General features: G+C 33.6%; 1 protein-coding gene across 1 annotated transcript in view; it reads left to right on the forward strand.

Moving 5' to 3' along the window:
• The window catches only part of UGGT2 (UDP-glucose glycoprotein glucosyltransferase 2), a 205275-nt gene that overhangs the window by 49593 nt on the left and 140093 nt on the right, over positions 1–15589 (forward strand). The window contains exons 8-10 of the mRNA XM_069467087.1: positions 2080–2180; positions 8097–8196; positions 9734–9794. Of these exons, the coding sequence (XP_069323188.1) occupies positions 2080–2180; positions 8097–8196; positions 9734–9794 (262 nt within the window). The remainder of the gene's footprint in view (positions 1–2079; positions 2181–8096; positions 8197–9733; positions 9795–15589) is intronic.

The following is a 15589-nucleotide window of genomic DNA, read 5'->3' on the forward strand; positions in this document are numbered from 1 at the left end:
ATTCTAAGTAAGATATTTATTTAGTAGTTAACAATACATTTTTATCCCACTTTCATCTGTATCTCAACATCTTGTAATTTATATGTCTTTTCTCTCTTAAATATAACTTTTTATAAGAATAAATTGCATATCCTCCAGAAATCCCTTAGAACTCTGGGCTGTTCATTTTTTAAAAGAGATTAACACTCAAAGTTAGTTCTTTCACCGTGACTTAATTCATTGCTCATGTCAAAGTAAAAATCCTTTGCTTTAAGGTATTGTATGAATAATATATATGTTGCCGAATTATATAAAAAATTTTAGTGTTGAAAATTATTAAGATTATTGTTAAATATGAAAAATAGTATAATATTTCTTATAACCTTATTATCCTGTAACTTAAAATATTGAAAAAGGAAGGGTCAGAGTGAACTTTTTTTAGGAAGAGATTCTGTTGTACTTTCACTATGAGAGCAATCTTAGCCTTGATTTGTTTTCAAAATGTGGTCCCACATTATGGTAAACTTACAAGATATTGACACTATAGGACATACATTTATTTTAAAAGGTGAAAGATTTATATGATTTGAAGAGAAATAATTTATATTATATTTCAGAGTATATTTTAAACTATAAGATTATGCATTTCTGTATATATGTTCTGTATATTTTTTATTTCGCTTTTTAAAATCTTCATTTCTATTGACTTTGAAAATACATGTTTTATAAATTGTGCTGATAGCTAAAATTTTTAAATCTGAAATGTCACTATGTCATGATTTCTTGAGTGATAGAGGAAAGAAGATCATGGTTTAGATTATATGTATAGTAAATGCCATTCTACTACAGTATTATTTGGCTTTCTGTAAAAGATGTTTAGATATGTTTAACAATGGGCAAAATTATCTTATTGTGTTTTATAAGAATCAGAGATGGAACTTGTCAGAGTAAACTCTAAGATTGTATAAGAAGCATTTTTGTCTTTCCTTATAAAATACTTTTAGTTTTAATTGTAAAAGAAAACACTTGCAGTTTATAAAATATTAAGTACATAGCAGTGAGCTCCCTAATCACCAGTTCTAGGACCAAAATGTAGGGATGGTTGGTGTCGAGGTTCTTCCACCACCACTTCTGGAATATCTAGGGAAGTGGCTATTAAAACTTTAGTTTTACAACTCACACTGATGAGCCCTGCCACAGACTTTCTGATTTAGTAGATCTGGGGCAAGGCCCCAGCACATGTGTTTCTAACAAGTTCTCAGGTGATGCTAATGCTGTTCCCCTAGTAACCACTCTTTTAGGGTTGATATAAGAATTAACTTCTTGCCTTTCATCTGGAAGGAAACATGAGATCTGTTTTCTAACTCGAAAAGAGATTGGGTGAGATATTTCTCTACTGTGTGTATTCTGGAACAGGCAAGGGAGGTTTGTTTGGGTTACTGTTTATGGTGTGCTTTCCAGTTGTGCATAGAGATTAACAGCTAGTCAGCAGAGAGTACAGTCCTGCTAGTATAGTGTTTTAATTTAAAACTGTGACACAGCACAATTTCTTACCAGTTAAATATTTGGTGGTGGTTATCCTTTCTCATCAGTGGTTCCTTGCCTTGAGATAGCTGCCATATAAAGTCTCTAAAAATATTTGTGTGATGGTTTTCAGTCACTCACATTTTACGTCCAACCTGACACTGAGAGAACCCAGGACCCAATTCATGATAAAAAAAAAAACAAAAAAAAAAACCAAACACCAAAGTCCTCCTTTTCCCCAGGACTTTAATATGTTAAAAAAGAAAATGTTAAAAAGTATATAGCAAAAAACTTACTATTCTGCCATCATCTTTGCATTCCTTACAGGTAATGTTAACAATTTAGAATATATCTCTCCAGAATTTTGTTATGTATTTGTATATATATTTTGAAAAGGAGGCATATATCCCTCATTATTTTTAATTTCTATGGATATAGCTATGTCACAATTTATTATCTTGATGAACAATTAGTTTGTGTCTAATTATTTGGAAGGATTAATTTCAAAAAGATACTATTTGTATACTGATTTGTATTAGATGATGATAATTAACATTACTTAATATTTTGATGCAGAGAAATACATCCAGCTCTTACAGATAATCTGACAGCATTCCAAAAATACTTGATTGAGAGTAACAAAGAAATGATGCCTCTGAAAGTCTGGGAACTACAAGGTATAGTATTTTGAGCTACTTTTATAAAGCATTTTGCTAACTGATCTCTGTTTTGTTAAATAAGCTTTTATATAGTATGATATGGATTATTTTATAAACAATAATTATTAATGATGTGAATAATATAAATTATTACATAACTCTTTGTAGGAACACATACTTAAAGGGTCATCTGAGAAGTTATATTTTTATATTTGTAAGACTTAAAATTATATGAAGTGTAGTTATTTGGTATTATCTAATCATTTAAAAATATATACTGATTTATCCTATAGCTTAGTCTCAAGTGTTAAATCACATTTCAGGGAATCTATAACATTGATTAAAAATCCTATTAGGTCAGGAAAAATTAGCACTACATCTTAGTTTTCTTCTCTTTTAAATTTAGATCCTGTTAGACCACTGAATGCTTCACTGATAAATTTTTAATGAAAACATCAAATGAGAGGACATGCAGTTTTTACAAATTGAGAACAGCTTCTGTGCTAACAACCTATAGGCCGATATTTAGTGAACAAAATTTAGTTTGGATTGAACTAATTTTCCTTTGTTATTATTTGTAATGATTTATTTGGGCATGAGGATATGTCATTTTTCTGCATAATCTATAACTTTTATTACATCTCTTACCAACCTTTTTCATATAACAGCTTTATTGAGATACAATTCAAATACTATTTAATTCACCCATTTAAATTCTACCATTCAGTGATTTTTAGTTTATTTTCAGAGTTCTGCAACTGTTACCACAGTCAATTTTAGAACATTTTCATCAGCCCAAAAAGAAACTAGCACACTCATTAGCAGTCACTCCCCATTTCTCCCCAATTCCCCAATTGTAGGCAACCACCAATCTACGTTTTATTTTTAAAATAACAACTAAAAGGATATTTATCAGGAGGTTCTTAATAGAATAACTAACATATAACATACAAATAATATTTTATATTTCACCTGGATTATAGTTTACAGGTCCTTTTATATAAATGATTTTATTGACCCTCACAGTAAGATTCTGAAGTAAATGAGGTTACCTCTCCCCCCATTTTATAAATAAACAATGAAATTTAGTAGTTTGATGTGCCAGTTACTATATAGCTAATAATAAAGGTTTAGGGTTCCAAGTTATGTTTCTTATACCTTGGTGCCATATGGTATCAAGGTGGACTTTATATATACTTAATGGATCTTTGACTATCACATTTTACAATTATAGCACAATGTACAAGACCCAGTCTATTAAGGTTCTCTAACTTCTGCTATACTTTACTTGCCTAATACAAATGTTCTGTCAACTAATCCCTGTATCATTACTTAACAGAAAATCATTCAAGAGAATGAGATGTTTAAGAACATTATTATGATAAATTCACTATAAAGAATCTACTTCTTTGAACTGATAGAATCTATTCTCCTGGACCACTCTGTCAAACAGTTTCCTATTTATTATGTCTTTTGCCTCATCCAGACCTCATGCTGGCCCTCTTTCATTACACCACAGCCATTGTAGCTATTCTTCTATTTAACATAATGATAACACTAACTGAGGCAGTAGGGTCAGATCCATTCTCAACAAGGATACTAGGATAATCTTTCTAAAATGAAAATCTGATTTTGTCCTTGTGTAAAGTCAGCCAGAATTTATCACTTATAACCCTGTTCAAATAATAGTCTTACATTAGTCAGAGTCCCCACAGGAAAATGTTGGCACACACAAACTAAGAAAGTTTAATAAAGAGACTGTTTACAAAGACATAGGCATAGTTGAGGGAAATCAACAAGGAATGAATTCTCCAATTCCAGTACTAGCAACTAGAGGAAAACCTTTACCATCCCTAATCTTGAGGGAGCAAGAGGAAGGAGTGTTACCAAAACTTGGAGAGAGTGTATGGAGAGATCTGCCTGACAGAGCAGTAGCCCTTGGTATGGGGACATGGCTCTCCCACTGTGACCTAAGAAAAAGGGAGCTGGGTGGTAACTATCCAGTCCTTACTTTTTTCTTACATGTTGATCTCATGTCAGTGACTAGGACTGGCTAAATCTAACCAGACATTTGAGGTCAGGTAAGTAATTGATGCAGTTCATATAGGTCAGCCTTTTGGGGCCCAGAGTAGGATAGAGTGGTGTGGGTCTGGAAGGAAAACAAAATATCCAGCTCAGTCCTCTAATGTGAGCCCAGAGCAAATACTTAAGGAGAGACTTGAACGTAAGAAAGGGTTGATTACCTGCTAGCCAAGTCATTTGCATCAGTCCTTCTCACTAAAGGACTGATTTCATGTGCATCAATTAAAATTGTTAAATCCAGACTTCTTAGCATGGTTTGTGAAGCTCTTCTCTAATCTTTCACTTCCTTCTTTGGCTCATATACCATCACTCTCCTATATGAATCCTCCTGTCGGTTTGACAAATTATGCTTTCTTCGTAACTTTCCATAGGGTCATTTGCTCATTTGATTATTCATTAATTTACAGAACATATTTATTGAATACCTACTATGTTTGACTTTCAGGATACATTGATGAGAAAACCTGATAAGTTCCATACCCTTTGCAGCCTAAATTCTAGTAGGTAAGATAGATAGTAAACAAGAAAAACAGTGAGTTAAATTATCATGAATTGTGTTAAGTGCTAGAAAGAAAATAAAAAGTACTATAATATAGGATATCATGGAAGCTAAATTAGATAGGATGTCAGGGCAAACTTCTCAGAGGAGATTCCTCTTGAATGGAAGCCTTCTCTCCCCTTAAGTATTAACACATTTACATGCACAGACCTGCTTTGGGCAAATTCCTTATCCATTAAAACTCAATTCAAACATCTCCTTTTTATGGAAACTTCCTTAACTTTCTGTCAAGATTATAGGTTCTGTGTCTCTGCTACCATAACATTTGTACATATCCTTGTTATTACAGCATCTATCTTGGATGGCAATATAGGTAGATATTATTTGTTATAAAGGTTATTTTGAGGTTCTAACATAATACTTCACACAGATTAAGAACCCAATAAGTGATTCTTTATGAAGGAGGAAAGAAAAATGGGGGTGGGGATGACATCATTAATGGGAATTCAGCTAAAAATGATGAGCTGGTAATTATGAGTAAAGCAATCTAGAGGTCTTAGCCAGAGCAGAGAGGAATAATTGTATTCAGCCGGATAGAAAAGAGCCTTAGGGTACAAAGAAGTTGGTTAAGACGGTAAGGAGCAAACACAGTTTAGACAAGTCACAAAACAATGAATAGGAGCCCAGGTAAAGAAATAAAAAAAGGCCAGTAATCCCTATTGAGATCATTTTGATGACCTCTGGAAGTTTATTTTAAAGACTCCCCTGCTACATCCTTAAATCTTCTTTTTCATTAAGGTGGAGTATAAACAAATAAATATTTGTAAGCTCCCTTGTATTTATATCCCCTCTAAAGATTACTTTCCTCCCATAAATTAAGTCTGACTTTCCCTGAAATTCTTTCCCATGAAGGATTAGTTATTCCTGTGTTCCCTACAAACCTAAGATCTGGTTAGAATGAAGTTTATAGTGAGGCTTATTGTCTGCCTTTCTTTCTGACACCTCTTCCATGACATTTCTATTCCTTCTGGTATTTCTTTGCCATCCAACTATGCTATCCTCTATTATTCTCCTCACAATCACTTTTCATTTGCTAGGTTATTGTCTCACATCCATCAGGGAATCTATAACTCCAGCATCCTAAATCTGTCATCCTACAATACTTCAGAATGCATGTGGGCTCCAGCCATACAAGTCATTAACCTTGGCTCCTTTCTGGAACCTTAATCTGCATTTATTTCAGCATCCCCTTTACATGAGTATACTTTGGGCTTTATAATCAATAAAAACTTTTCCAGCTCTAAAATCTAAAACCTCCAGTATTTCAGCTTGAGAACAACTCTTAGACTTCTGGCTCACCCATTTCCTTACTCTCACTAATCTTTGTTCCAATCTATCGATTTCTTCTGATTTCACTCCTTGTCCTAATTCAGTTTATATACACAAATCCATAATTTTAGATGCCCTCTTTCTAATATTCTCAATTCTCTATCTTAGATCCTTCTTTATGTCTCAATCTTAGCGTTTATTTTTTCTTGTATTATAATTGTTTTAAGCCTCCTTCAAAATGTTCTCCAAGGGGCTCTTGCGTAATTTAGAAAATTGTAAATGATGGGGTGTTTTTGAAGTCTTAAAGCAGAGTATGCATAGTCAGCTTAGTTTTAATTGCCTCCCTAATGTCTTTGTAAGATGTATTTGAATGGACTAGAAACAGAAAATCTAGTTAGACATCAATGAAATAGTGTAATGAGAGATTGAACTATGACTATGGTAGAAGACATAGAAAGGAAGGCTTGGATTGGTAGGTATTTAGGAGGTGAAATGGAGTTAAAGATGATTCTAACATTTCAAGCTGTGAACCTGAGTTGAGAGAGTATAAAACATGTAAGTGAGTTTGGGGGTTGAATGTGGGGCCCAGAAATAATGAGACCAATGTTTAAAAAGTGATTTAAAGTGATTGTGAGATATCCAGATGATTAGGTTGAGTGGTAAGGTGAATATACTGTCCTTAAGCTGAAAGGAAAGGATTCAAAAAGTTGAAAATCTTAGCATAAAAATTTTTAAACGTGGGGTACTATGGGTACGGAATGACAAAATTGGTATACCAGGAGCACCTGGTATACCAGGTGTTCTTCCACATGTAGAAAGTAGAACCCATGAAGAAGACATGGTGGAATGATGAGAAATGGAGAACAAATTATAAAAGCTGAAGGAAATAGATTTTTAAGAAATCTATTTTTTAAGAAAGAGAAAATTATCAGTACTTTTTATTGGTAGGAAGTGATCCTATTGCAATAAGTTCCTAGTAAGATAAGAACTAAAAGTGTCTGTTGTGTTTGGCAATTAGGAGACATTAGTAAGCACTGATAGTACTTTTGTTGAAGTATTGGGGGCTGGAACCATATTGAGGTAGATTGAGGACATTCCATTTGAAGTTAACTCAGCTAGTATGTGATAGAGCTAGAATTTGAAGCCTAGTCTATTAGATGCTACCATTGCATGGAAGGCTACCTTAAGATCATCTTTTTATAGACTTTGACTCTAGGTGGATTCTTCATTTCTCTCTGAGAACATGGGAACAACACTAGCTTTGTTATGCTAAACTGGCTATTTTACTAGTATTTGATAAACTAGAATTCCACCTCTAGTGAAATGCTAGAAAAACAACATGCTTCACTATTAACTGAAAGAATCCAGTTTTAAATCTTTTCTGACTTGACAAAGTCATGAGACTAAGGTTACTGCTTCTGACATATTTGAGACTGACTGCTGACTACAGTTAGCCACACACATTTTTCTTGCTATAGAACAGTTATTTCAGTTCTATAGAATATATAACATAATACTAAGTATAAGGCATTATTTTTATTTCAGCATAAAGGGAAAACAATTGTTGAAAGAGAAAGTGAATGTTTCTATTTACAGAGTTAAACATACTGGGTTTTTCTTAAAGTTCTTTTAGAACTGGCTCTTCAAAGCTCTTTTTTTCCTTCTCTTTGGTATTCTTCTTATCAAAGCTTTTTGTTTCATTTAAGTATAGAAAAAATAGCTTTGTGTCAGCATTTCTTTTTATATTTCTCTTTTGAAATTATACTGTAATTTGGGGAAATCAAATAATAGGCATTAAATAACTACCCATTCATAAAAATGTAAAGTTTATTTTAATTGGATATAAGTGATAGCTTTCCATTTAAAACTTTTTCAGAATGCTGAATATAGTAGTGTTAACCATGTTTATATATGAAAATATGGGAAGAAGGATTGAGTCAATTATTTAAAGTACTTATAAATGTCTAAGAACTTTATAGAGGTCTAATATTATTGATACTGCCTAATGATATTTTTCTTTCCAGATCTTAGTTTTCAAGCAGCTTCTCAAATAATGTCCACTCCAGTTTATGATGCCATTAAATTAATGAAAGACATTTCACAGAACTTCCCCATTAAAGCCAGGTATATTACAGTTTATTGGTTTCATTGTAGCCAGAACTCTTTCTGTTAAATGAATTGTATGAAAATAGCTGTTTTAATTTAACATGAAGATGTCAGTTAATTCTAGTATATATAGCTTTTATGAAATTAGGGCCTCTCTTCATTGTATATGTTGGGTTTTTTTAGTGGAACAAAATATTGGCTTGTGCGTACATTTGTGTATGTACTATAAGGTAGAACTCTTGAGTTAGAGGCAAATGGAAAGGAAAAAATTCTATAAAAATTTTGTAAACATACATAGTAATCTAAGAAAAAGCTTACTTAAGCAATAAATACGGGAGTATTTTTTTTCTTTCCCTTCTGGAGAGTGATGAAAAGTATTGTTCTAAATAAGAGATCTATGCCCCAAAATACTGTCAAATCATATTCTTGCCCTTTCAGATACTCTGTATGTATAGCTACACTGCTGTTAATTAATGGTAGCTTTTGAAATCATTAGATAAATACAAATAAAGTAAAATAATTTTAGTCTTGGTTTGATTAGCTCTATTGATGTTAGGTCAGTGTAATTGTTCAGAGGTTCTGATTCTAAACTCTACTCAATCTGTGGTCATTATAAATAAAAATTTGCAAAATATGCTAACATTGCTTAGTACTAAATGATAGGCTTGAGCATATCTCTAAAACCACCTGGTAGACAATCGGTAAATATTGGTTGAAATGAAATAATTGCTAAATGAAAAAATTTGCATTATTAAATTTTCAGCTGTAATTTCTCTCAACGCTGCAAACCTTTAAGAGATAATATACTTTTATTTTAGACTATCTCAAGGTACACTTTTCTGCGTGAGTTTTTCTTAAAGTAGAACTTTGCATTAACAACTTAATTTTTAAATCATTTTCTTCTATTCATAGAATTGACAGATATGTAAATAATTAGGTATTCTTCAGAGTTATCAAGTTGAATACTACACACTTGATCTTAGCCAAAAGGCCGAGAAGCGATAAGTTGAATACAGTCCATAGGAATTGCATTAAAAAAATTTCTGCTGTCTTTAAATTATAAGAGAATTATAAAGTCTTCAAGAGTGTTGATGTAAAGTTAGTCAATATTGTCAGTATTTCAGAACTTCTAAACTTTGGTAAGATCCCACGCTAACCAAAATTCTTTATTTGCAAATATTCTGAAGATAGCTTATTTTCATTCACATATACGATGACATTGGTAATTACATACAAAATTTCAAAAATAGTTTTTTCAATCAAGTATTAATATTTTTAAAAACTAAGTATCTAGTAGTAAACAAGATTTGGTAATACCTACTACATACAATTAGTGCACATGGAATTTTGAAAGTCTCCATTCCACCTGAATCAAATACTCTTGTCAAATGAAAGCCACAGTACCATTGTCAAATTAAGCCATATGGAAATATATACTTTTCAGTCATAAAGCATTTGGCATTTGTATTTTCTTATCCAGAGTATTACTTTACATTGAATTATAGATTAGTCCTAAACATTTAAGGAAAAACGAATTATATCTGTATTTTTCCAGATCTCTAACAAGAATTGCTGTAAATCAACATATGCGGGAGGAAATACAAGAAAATCAAAAGGTTTGTTTGAATTCATTTTTTTTTTATTTCAGCATATTATGGGGGTACAAATGTTTAGGTTATATATATTGCCCTTGCCCCACCTGAGTCAGAGCTTCAAGCATGTCCATCCCCCAGATGGTGCACACTGCACCCATTAGATGTGTATATACCCGTCCCCTCCTCCCCTGTCCCACCTGCCCGACACCCGATGAATGTTACTACTATATGTGCACTTAAGTGTTGATCAGTTAAAACCAATTTGATGGTGAGTACATGTGGTGTTTGTTTTCCATTCTTGGGATACTTAGTAGAATGGGCTCCAGCTCTATCCAGAATAAAACAAGAGGTGCTATATCAACACTGTTTTTTGTGGCTGAGTAGAACATATACCACATTTTATTAATCCACTCATGTATTGATGGGCACTTGGGTTGTTTCTACATCCTTGCAATTGTGAATTGTGCTGCTATAAACATTTGAGTGCGGATGTCTTTTTTATAGAATGTCTTTTGTTCTTCTGGGTAGATTCCCAGTAATGGGATTGCTGGATCAAATGGTAGTTCTACTTGTATCTCTTTGAGGTATCTCCTTATTGCTTTCCATAGAGGTTGTACTAATTTGCAGTCCCACCAGCAGTGTATGAGTGTTCCTATCTCTCCGCAACCACGCCAACATTTATTGTTTGGGGACTTCTTGATAAAGGCCATTCTCACGGGAGTTAAGTGATACTCATCAAGGTTTTGATTTGCGTTCCTCTGATGATTAGAGATGTTGAGCATTTTTTCATATGTTTGTTAGCCATTAGTCTATCTTCTTTTGAAAAGTTTCTGTTCTTGTCTTTTGCCCACTTTTTGATAGGGTTGTTTGATTTTTCTTGCTGATTTTGCTGCGTTCTATATAGATTCTAGTTACCAGCCCTTTGTCAGTTGTGTAACCTGTGAATTTTTTCTCCCGTTCTGTAGGTTGTCTGTTTGCTCTCGTGATAGTTTCCTTGGCTGTGCAGAAGCTTTTTAATTTGATCAGGTCCCATTTATTTATTTTTGTCATTGCTGTGATTTCCTTTGGGGTCTTCATAAATTTTTTGCCTAGACCAATGTCTGTGAGTTTTTCCAACATTTTCTTTTAGAATTCTTATAGTTTCATGCCTTAGGTTTAAGTCTGTTATCTGAATTCATTTTTTAAAAAATTTATCCCACTAATAGTACCATTTGTGAGTTTGGATCTTTATTTTCATATAAAAAGAAAATGTTAATTTGTGCTTTTTTGATTATTAAAACAGTTTAGGTTCTTCTGTTTTTATATTGTGTATTGGACATAGCATATAGTCTATGATTCTAGCTAATCTTTCCAGACATATCTTCTGTTTATTTTACTCTATATTCCAGACTTTCTGCCATGTAGTATGGTTTTCTTCACAGGATAAAGAATAAAGGCTGTGAGTTAATTATTCTGTTTCTCATAATTAGTTTTGCTGAAAAGCTTGTGAGGAATCATTGTTAGGCCATTGGAACATTACAAAATCCTATAGCAGATAGAACACAATTGATCAATACTTTGATAAGATTCTGCCAAATGGTCTCTTAAATAACATATAGACCCCAAATGATCCTATGTTAATACTTATAAATTGCTTACACCACTGTCTGGCTTCATTACATAGAACTGGTTTAACTTTAAGTAATATCAGACACATAGCAGTAGGAGTTTATTTTTCTCATATAAAAAGAAGTTTCAAGGTAGATGTCTTTTTAGTGCTCCAGAGTGTTAGAGAATACAGCTGTGGAAACATCTTGGCCTTTCTTTTGTGATTACAAAATAGCAGACAGACCTCCAGACTTATCTGTATCAGAGCCTTAAAGAGGCTAGAAGGATGGTGCCAACCACATTCATCATCACTAAACCTTTCCTGGAACATGTCAACATAATTTGCCTTCTATTCTCATTAACCAGGATTTTATCCTGTGGCCATCCCTAGCTGCAAAGGAGGCTAGGAAAGCTAGTGTTTACTTTCCTGATAATCAAAATAAGCAGAAGAGAAGTGGGCTAGGTATGGTAGTAGGTTAGCAGCCAACAGTTCTTGTCACACTGAGACAGGGTAAGCTATCAATAAATGTCAGCTGTTTTGACGATGACAGTCAACTGCAGTAATGATAATGAAGAGGATGCGTAGTTCATTGGAGCACAGGTGTTAAGAACCACAATACGTCATTCCTATCTGGGACATTCTTTGTCTCATTGACCACCTTACAAATTCTTCTTTACCCTTCAAAACTGAGTTGTGTTATTGGTCCTTTCCGTAATTTTTCTAATTACTCTTACCATTCATCAGGCAGAATGGATTGTTTTCTTCTGAGAATCCCTTTGTTTGTATAATGCTACCTGCAATAAGAAGGAGGAGAAGGTGGGAAAGAAGAGAGAGGAAAAAGAAATGAATGTCAGGGTATCAGTAGCTGTACACGATCAAGTTTTTTTTGTCATTCATTTAACAGCCCAAAGTAGGTGTTCTTGGTCATCAGAGTTTTCCTCCATGTGGTGCTTTGGGTCCAGAGGCTGAAAGATTTCATCAGAGTAAAGAGGAGATATATGGTAATAGAAGAGAGAGATAATTGCAAAGACTGAAGATTCCAAATCACCAAATGTGATAATTTCAAAGGTGGCATTTGAAAGGCAATAGCAGTATCACTTGGTGGCAAAGTAAAAAGACAAAGTGACTAGTCATTTGGCTAACATATGAGAATCTTAGAAAGACTGGCTGCATTAGGTTACTCAACTTAAACTTTGATCACTGTAAGTAACCCTCAAGCTAAGAAATCTGGGGAGCTCATTTTGCCCCTTGCACATCAAAACAGTCTCTCCTAATGTCTGGTCCAAGAAAATTTAAGCTGTTCATATACGGTTAATCAAAAAGGTAAAAGTACTATATCCACATAAAATACGTATAAGGGGGAAAAAGCAAAATTACTTTGTAGATGAAGAAACCTCATTAAGCAGAAGAAAATTGCAACACAAAATTTGGACATATGATTAAAAAGTTAATGAAACTGAGAATCAACACAAAATGTAGAAATATGGTAACTCAGATTTAAGATGGATAGAGAATAGAAGGCGATGCCCAAACAAGAGGATGTGAAACCACACTGGAAGAACTTTTCAGAGGTATGGAAAGTAAAGATAAAGCCATTTCAGAAATAAAAACTGAAATTTATAAGTGACACCAAGGAGAAATTACTTTAAAGAAAACACAGTAGAAAACATAGTACATAGACATAAGAAATGCAAAGAAAATAAAAAAGAAACGAAGAAATAAAATGAGTTCGTGAGAAAAGTGAGAGATAAAAGGCAGGTAGAGGAAATCCAATATACCTCTACTGAATCCCCTGAAGTCGACAAATCAAATGGACAGAACAAATGTTTAAAGCTAAAATTAGAAAATTTTTCTGAAATAAAAGGTAACGTGAATCCATACATGAATAAGTTACTGGTTAACTGGGAAAATTGACTTGGAATGGTCAAAAACAAGATGTAGGCTATTGAACTATATAGAGAATTAATTTGTACATTTAGTAAAAGAACATCATAGGAAAAGAATATCGGACTGGCATCAGACTTCTTAAAAACATTCACCACCATAAAATAGTAGAGTTCCACCTACAAGATATTCAGAGAAAGAAAAGCTGTCCTTTAAACTTTCAGGTACATATGTGTACGTAGACTACAAAGAACATTGTATATCAAGAATTCAGGGAATATTGCTCCCAGGAGCACTTCCTGAGGAATTTCGTCCAGCCAAGAACTAATTGAAGATAATTTGACAAAGTAACTGGCTATTGGGCATTGCAAATGTTTAAATGTGAACTGAAACAAAAGTGACAGAAAGGGTGATAGTGTAATATGTAAATAGTCTAACTCCGACATGAGGAAATGTTGCAACTAATGAAAATGAGGGGAAGAGAAAAGAGTAAATTTCCTGATTGCCTTAACTGTAATGACTTAGGAATCAAAGGATATGATTTAAAACTGAAAAATCAATCAGTGGAAGCTTAAACGCATTTAAAAGTACATAGTTAATACTGAAAATAAGATTATTGAATAAAATTGGGCTCTGCATGAAGAAGAGGCAGCAGGAAGAGGTTAAAAACTAATTTTATTTTTTTGTAACAAAATCATTAAATATCATTTAAAGAAAGATAGCAGAAGGTATTATATGAAGACACACATGTTTAATAGTAACCAGTAGAACAAAAATCCAAATCCTCCGCAGTATGAAAATAACTGAATGCACAAAAAAGACACCACCAAATTGTGAATGACATCTTAAAAATACATCTAGAGGCCAGGCACAGTGGCTCATGCCTGTAATTCCAGCACTTTGGGAGGCCGAGGCAGGAGGATCACTTCAGGTCAGAAGTTCAAGACCAGGCCGGGCACGGTGGCTCACGCCTGTAATCCTAGCACTCTGGGAGGCCGAGGCGGGTGGATCGCTCAAGGTCAGGAGTTCGAGACCAGCCTGAGCAAGAGCGAGACCCCGTCTCTACTAAAAATAGAAAGAAATTATATGGACAACTAAAATATATATATAGAAAAAATTAGCTGGGCATCGTGGCGCGTGCCTGTAGTCCCAGCTACTCGGGAGGCTGAGGCAGTAGGATCGCTTGAGCCCAGGAGTTTGAGGTTGCTGTGAGCTAGGCTGACGCCATGGCACTCACTCTAGCCCGGGCAACAAAGTGAGACTCTGTCTCAAAAAAAAAAAAAAAAAAAAAAAAAGAAGTTCAAGACTAGCCTGGGCAGCACAGCGAGACCCCCATCTCTACAAAAAAATTTAAAAAAGTATCTGGGTGTGGTGGCTTACACCTGCAGTCCTAGCTACTTGGAAGGCTGAGGCAGGAGGATTGTTTGAGCCCAGGAGTTTGAAGTTGCAGTCAGCTGTGATTGACACCACTGGACAACAGAGCAAGACCCCGTCTCTTAAAAAACAAAATCTAGAAAGAATAAATACAGAATAGAAGAATGACAATTTAAGCTAACCATATCTGTAATAGCAATCAATGTAACTAATACTAATGAAAATTTTGTTTAGATCCTTAGGCAAAAATTCCATTTGTGTGAAATAAAAACCCTTGTAGTAACTCAGAAATACTAAAAATGAAAAGACAAGCAAAGGTATACCAAGCAAATACTGTGTTACAGGACTAGTGATCTTAATATCATGGAGCCAAATTCAGACCTAAAAACATTAATGAGCATAAAGTGGCCGTTTATGATACTAATGGCTGTATTCACAATGAAAATATAGCAATTGTTAATTTTTATCCATCAAAACACAGCAGCAACATTCATAAAACAGAAACCACAGGTGCTAGAAGGAGAAATCTAGTTTATCTTTCTGTCCGAGACTGATGAAGTAGTAGTGAAAAAAATAAGTAAATATATAGAAGACCGAACAACATCAAATTTTAGATCCAGATAATAGAGAAAATATGCCTTTTTTGAATTTTTTTGAATAGTAATTGCAAAAAGTTTAGAAAATAGATATAATAGGAAAAATAATGCTTTCATCTCTACGCAAACTAGAAATCAATAACAAAATAGGAAAAAAGAGCTGATTCACATAAAATTTAAAAACTTTGTTTACTCTTAAGTAGAAGGGAAATGCACATCAAAATTGTGTTTCTTGATAATAGCATTTGAAAACAAAATATTGGTACCTTTGGGATACAAAACAATATTCAGAGAAAAGCCTTAAATCTTACATCAATAAAAATAAAGGATAAAAATAAATGAATTAAGTATAGGACTGAAAAGTTAAGAAAAGA

The sequence above is a fragment of the Eulemur rufifrons genome, chromosome 4 (assembly GCF_041146395.1).
Source record: "Eulemur rufifrons isolate Redbay chromosome 4, OSU_ERuf_1, whole genome shotgun sequence".
NCBI classification, from domain to species: Eukaryota; Metazoa; Chordata; class Mammalia; order Primates; family Lemuridae; genus Eulemur; species Eulemur rufifrons.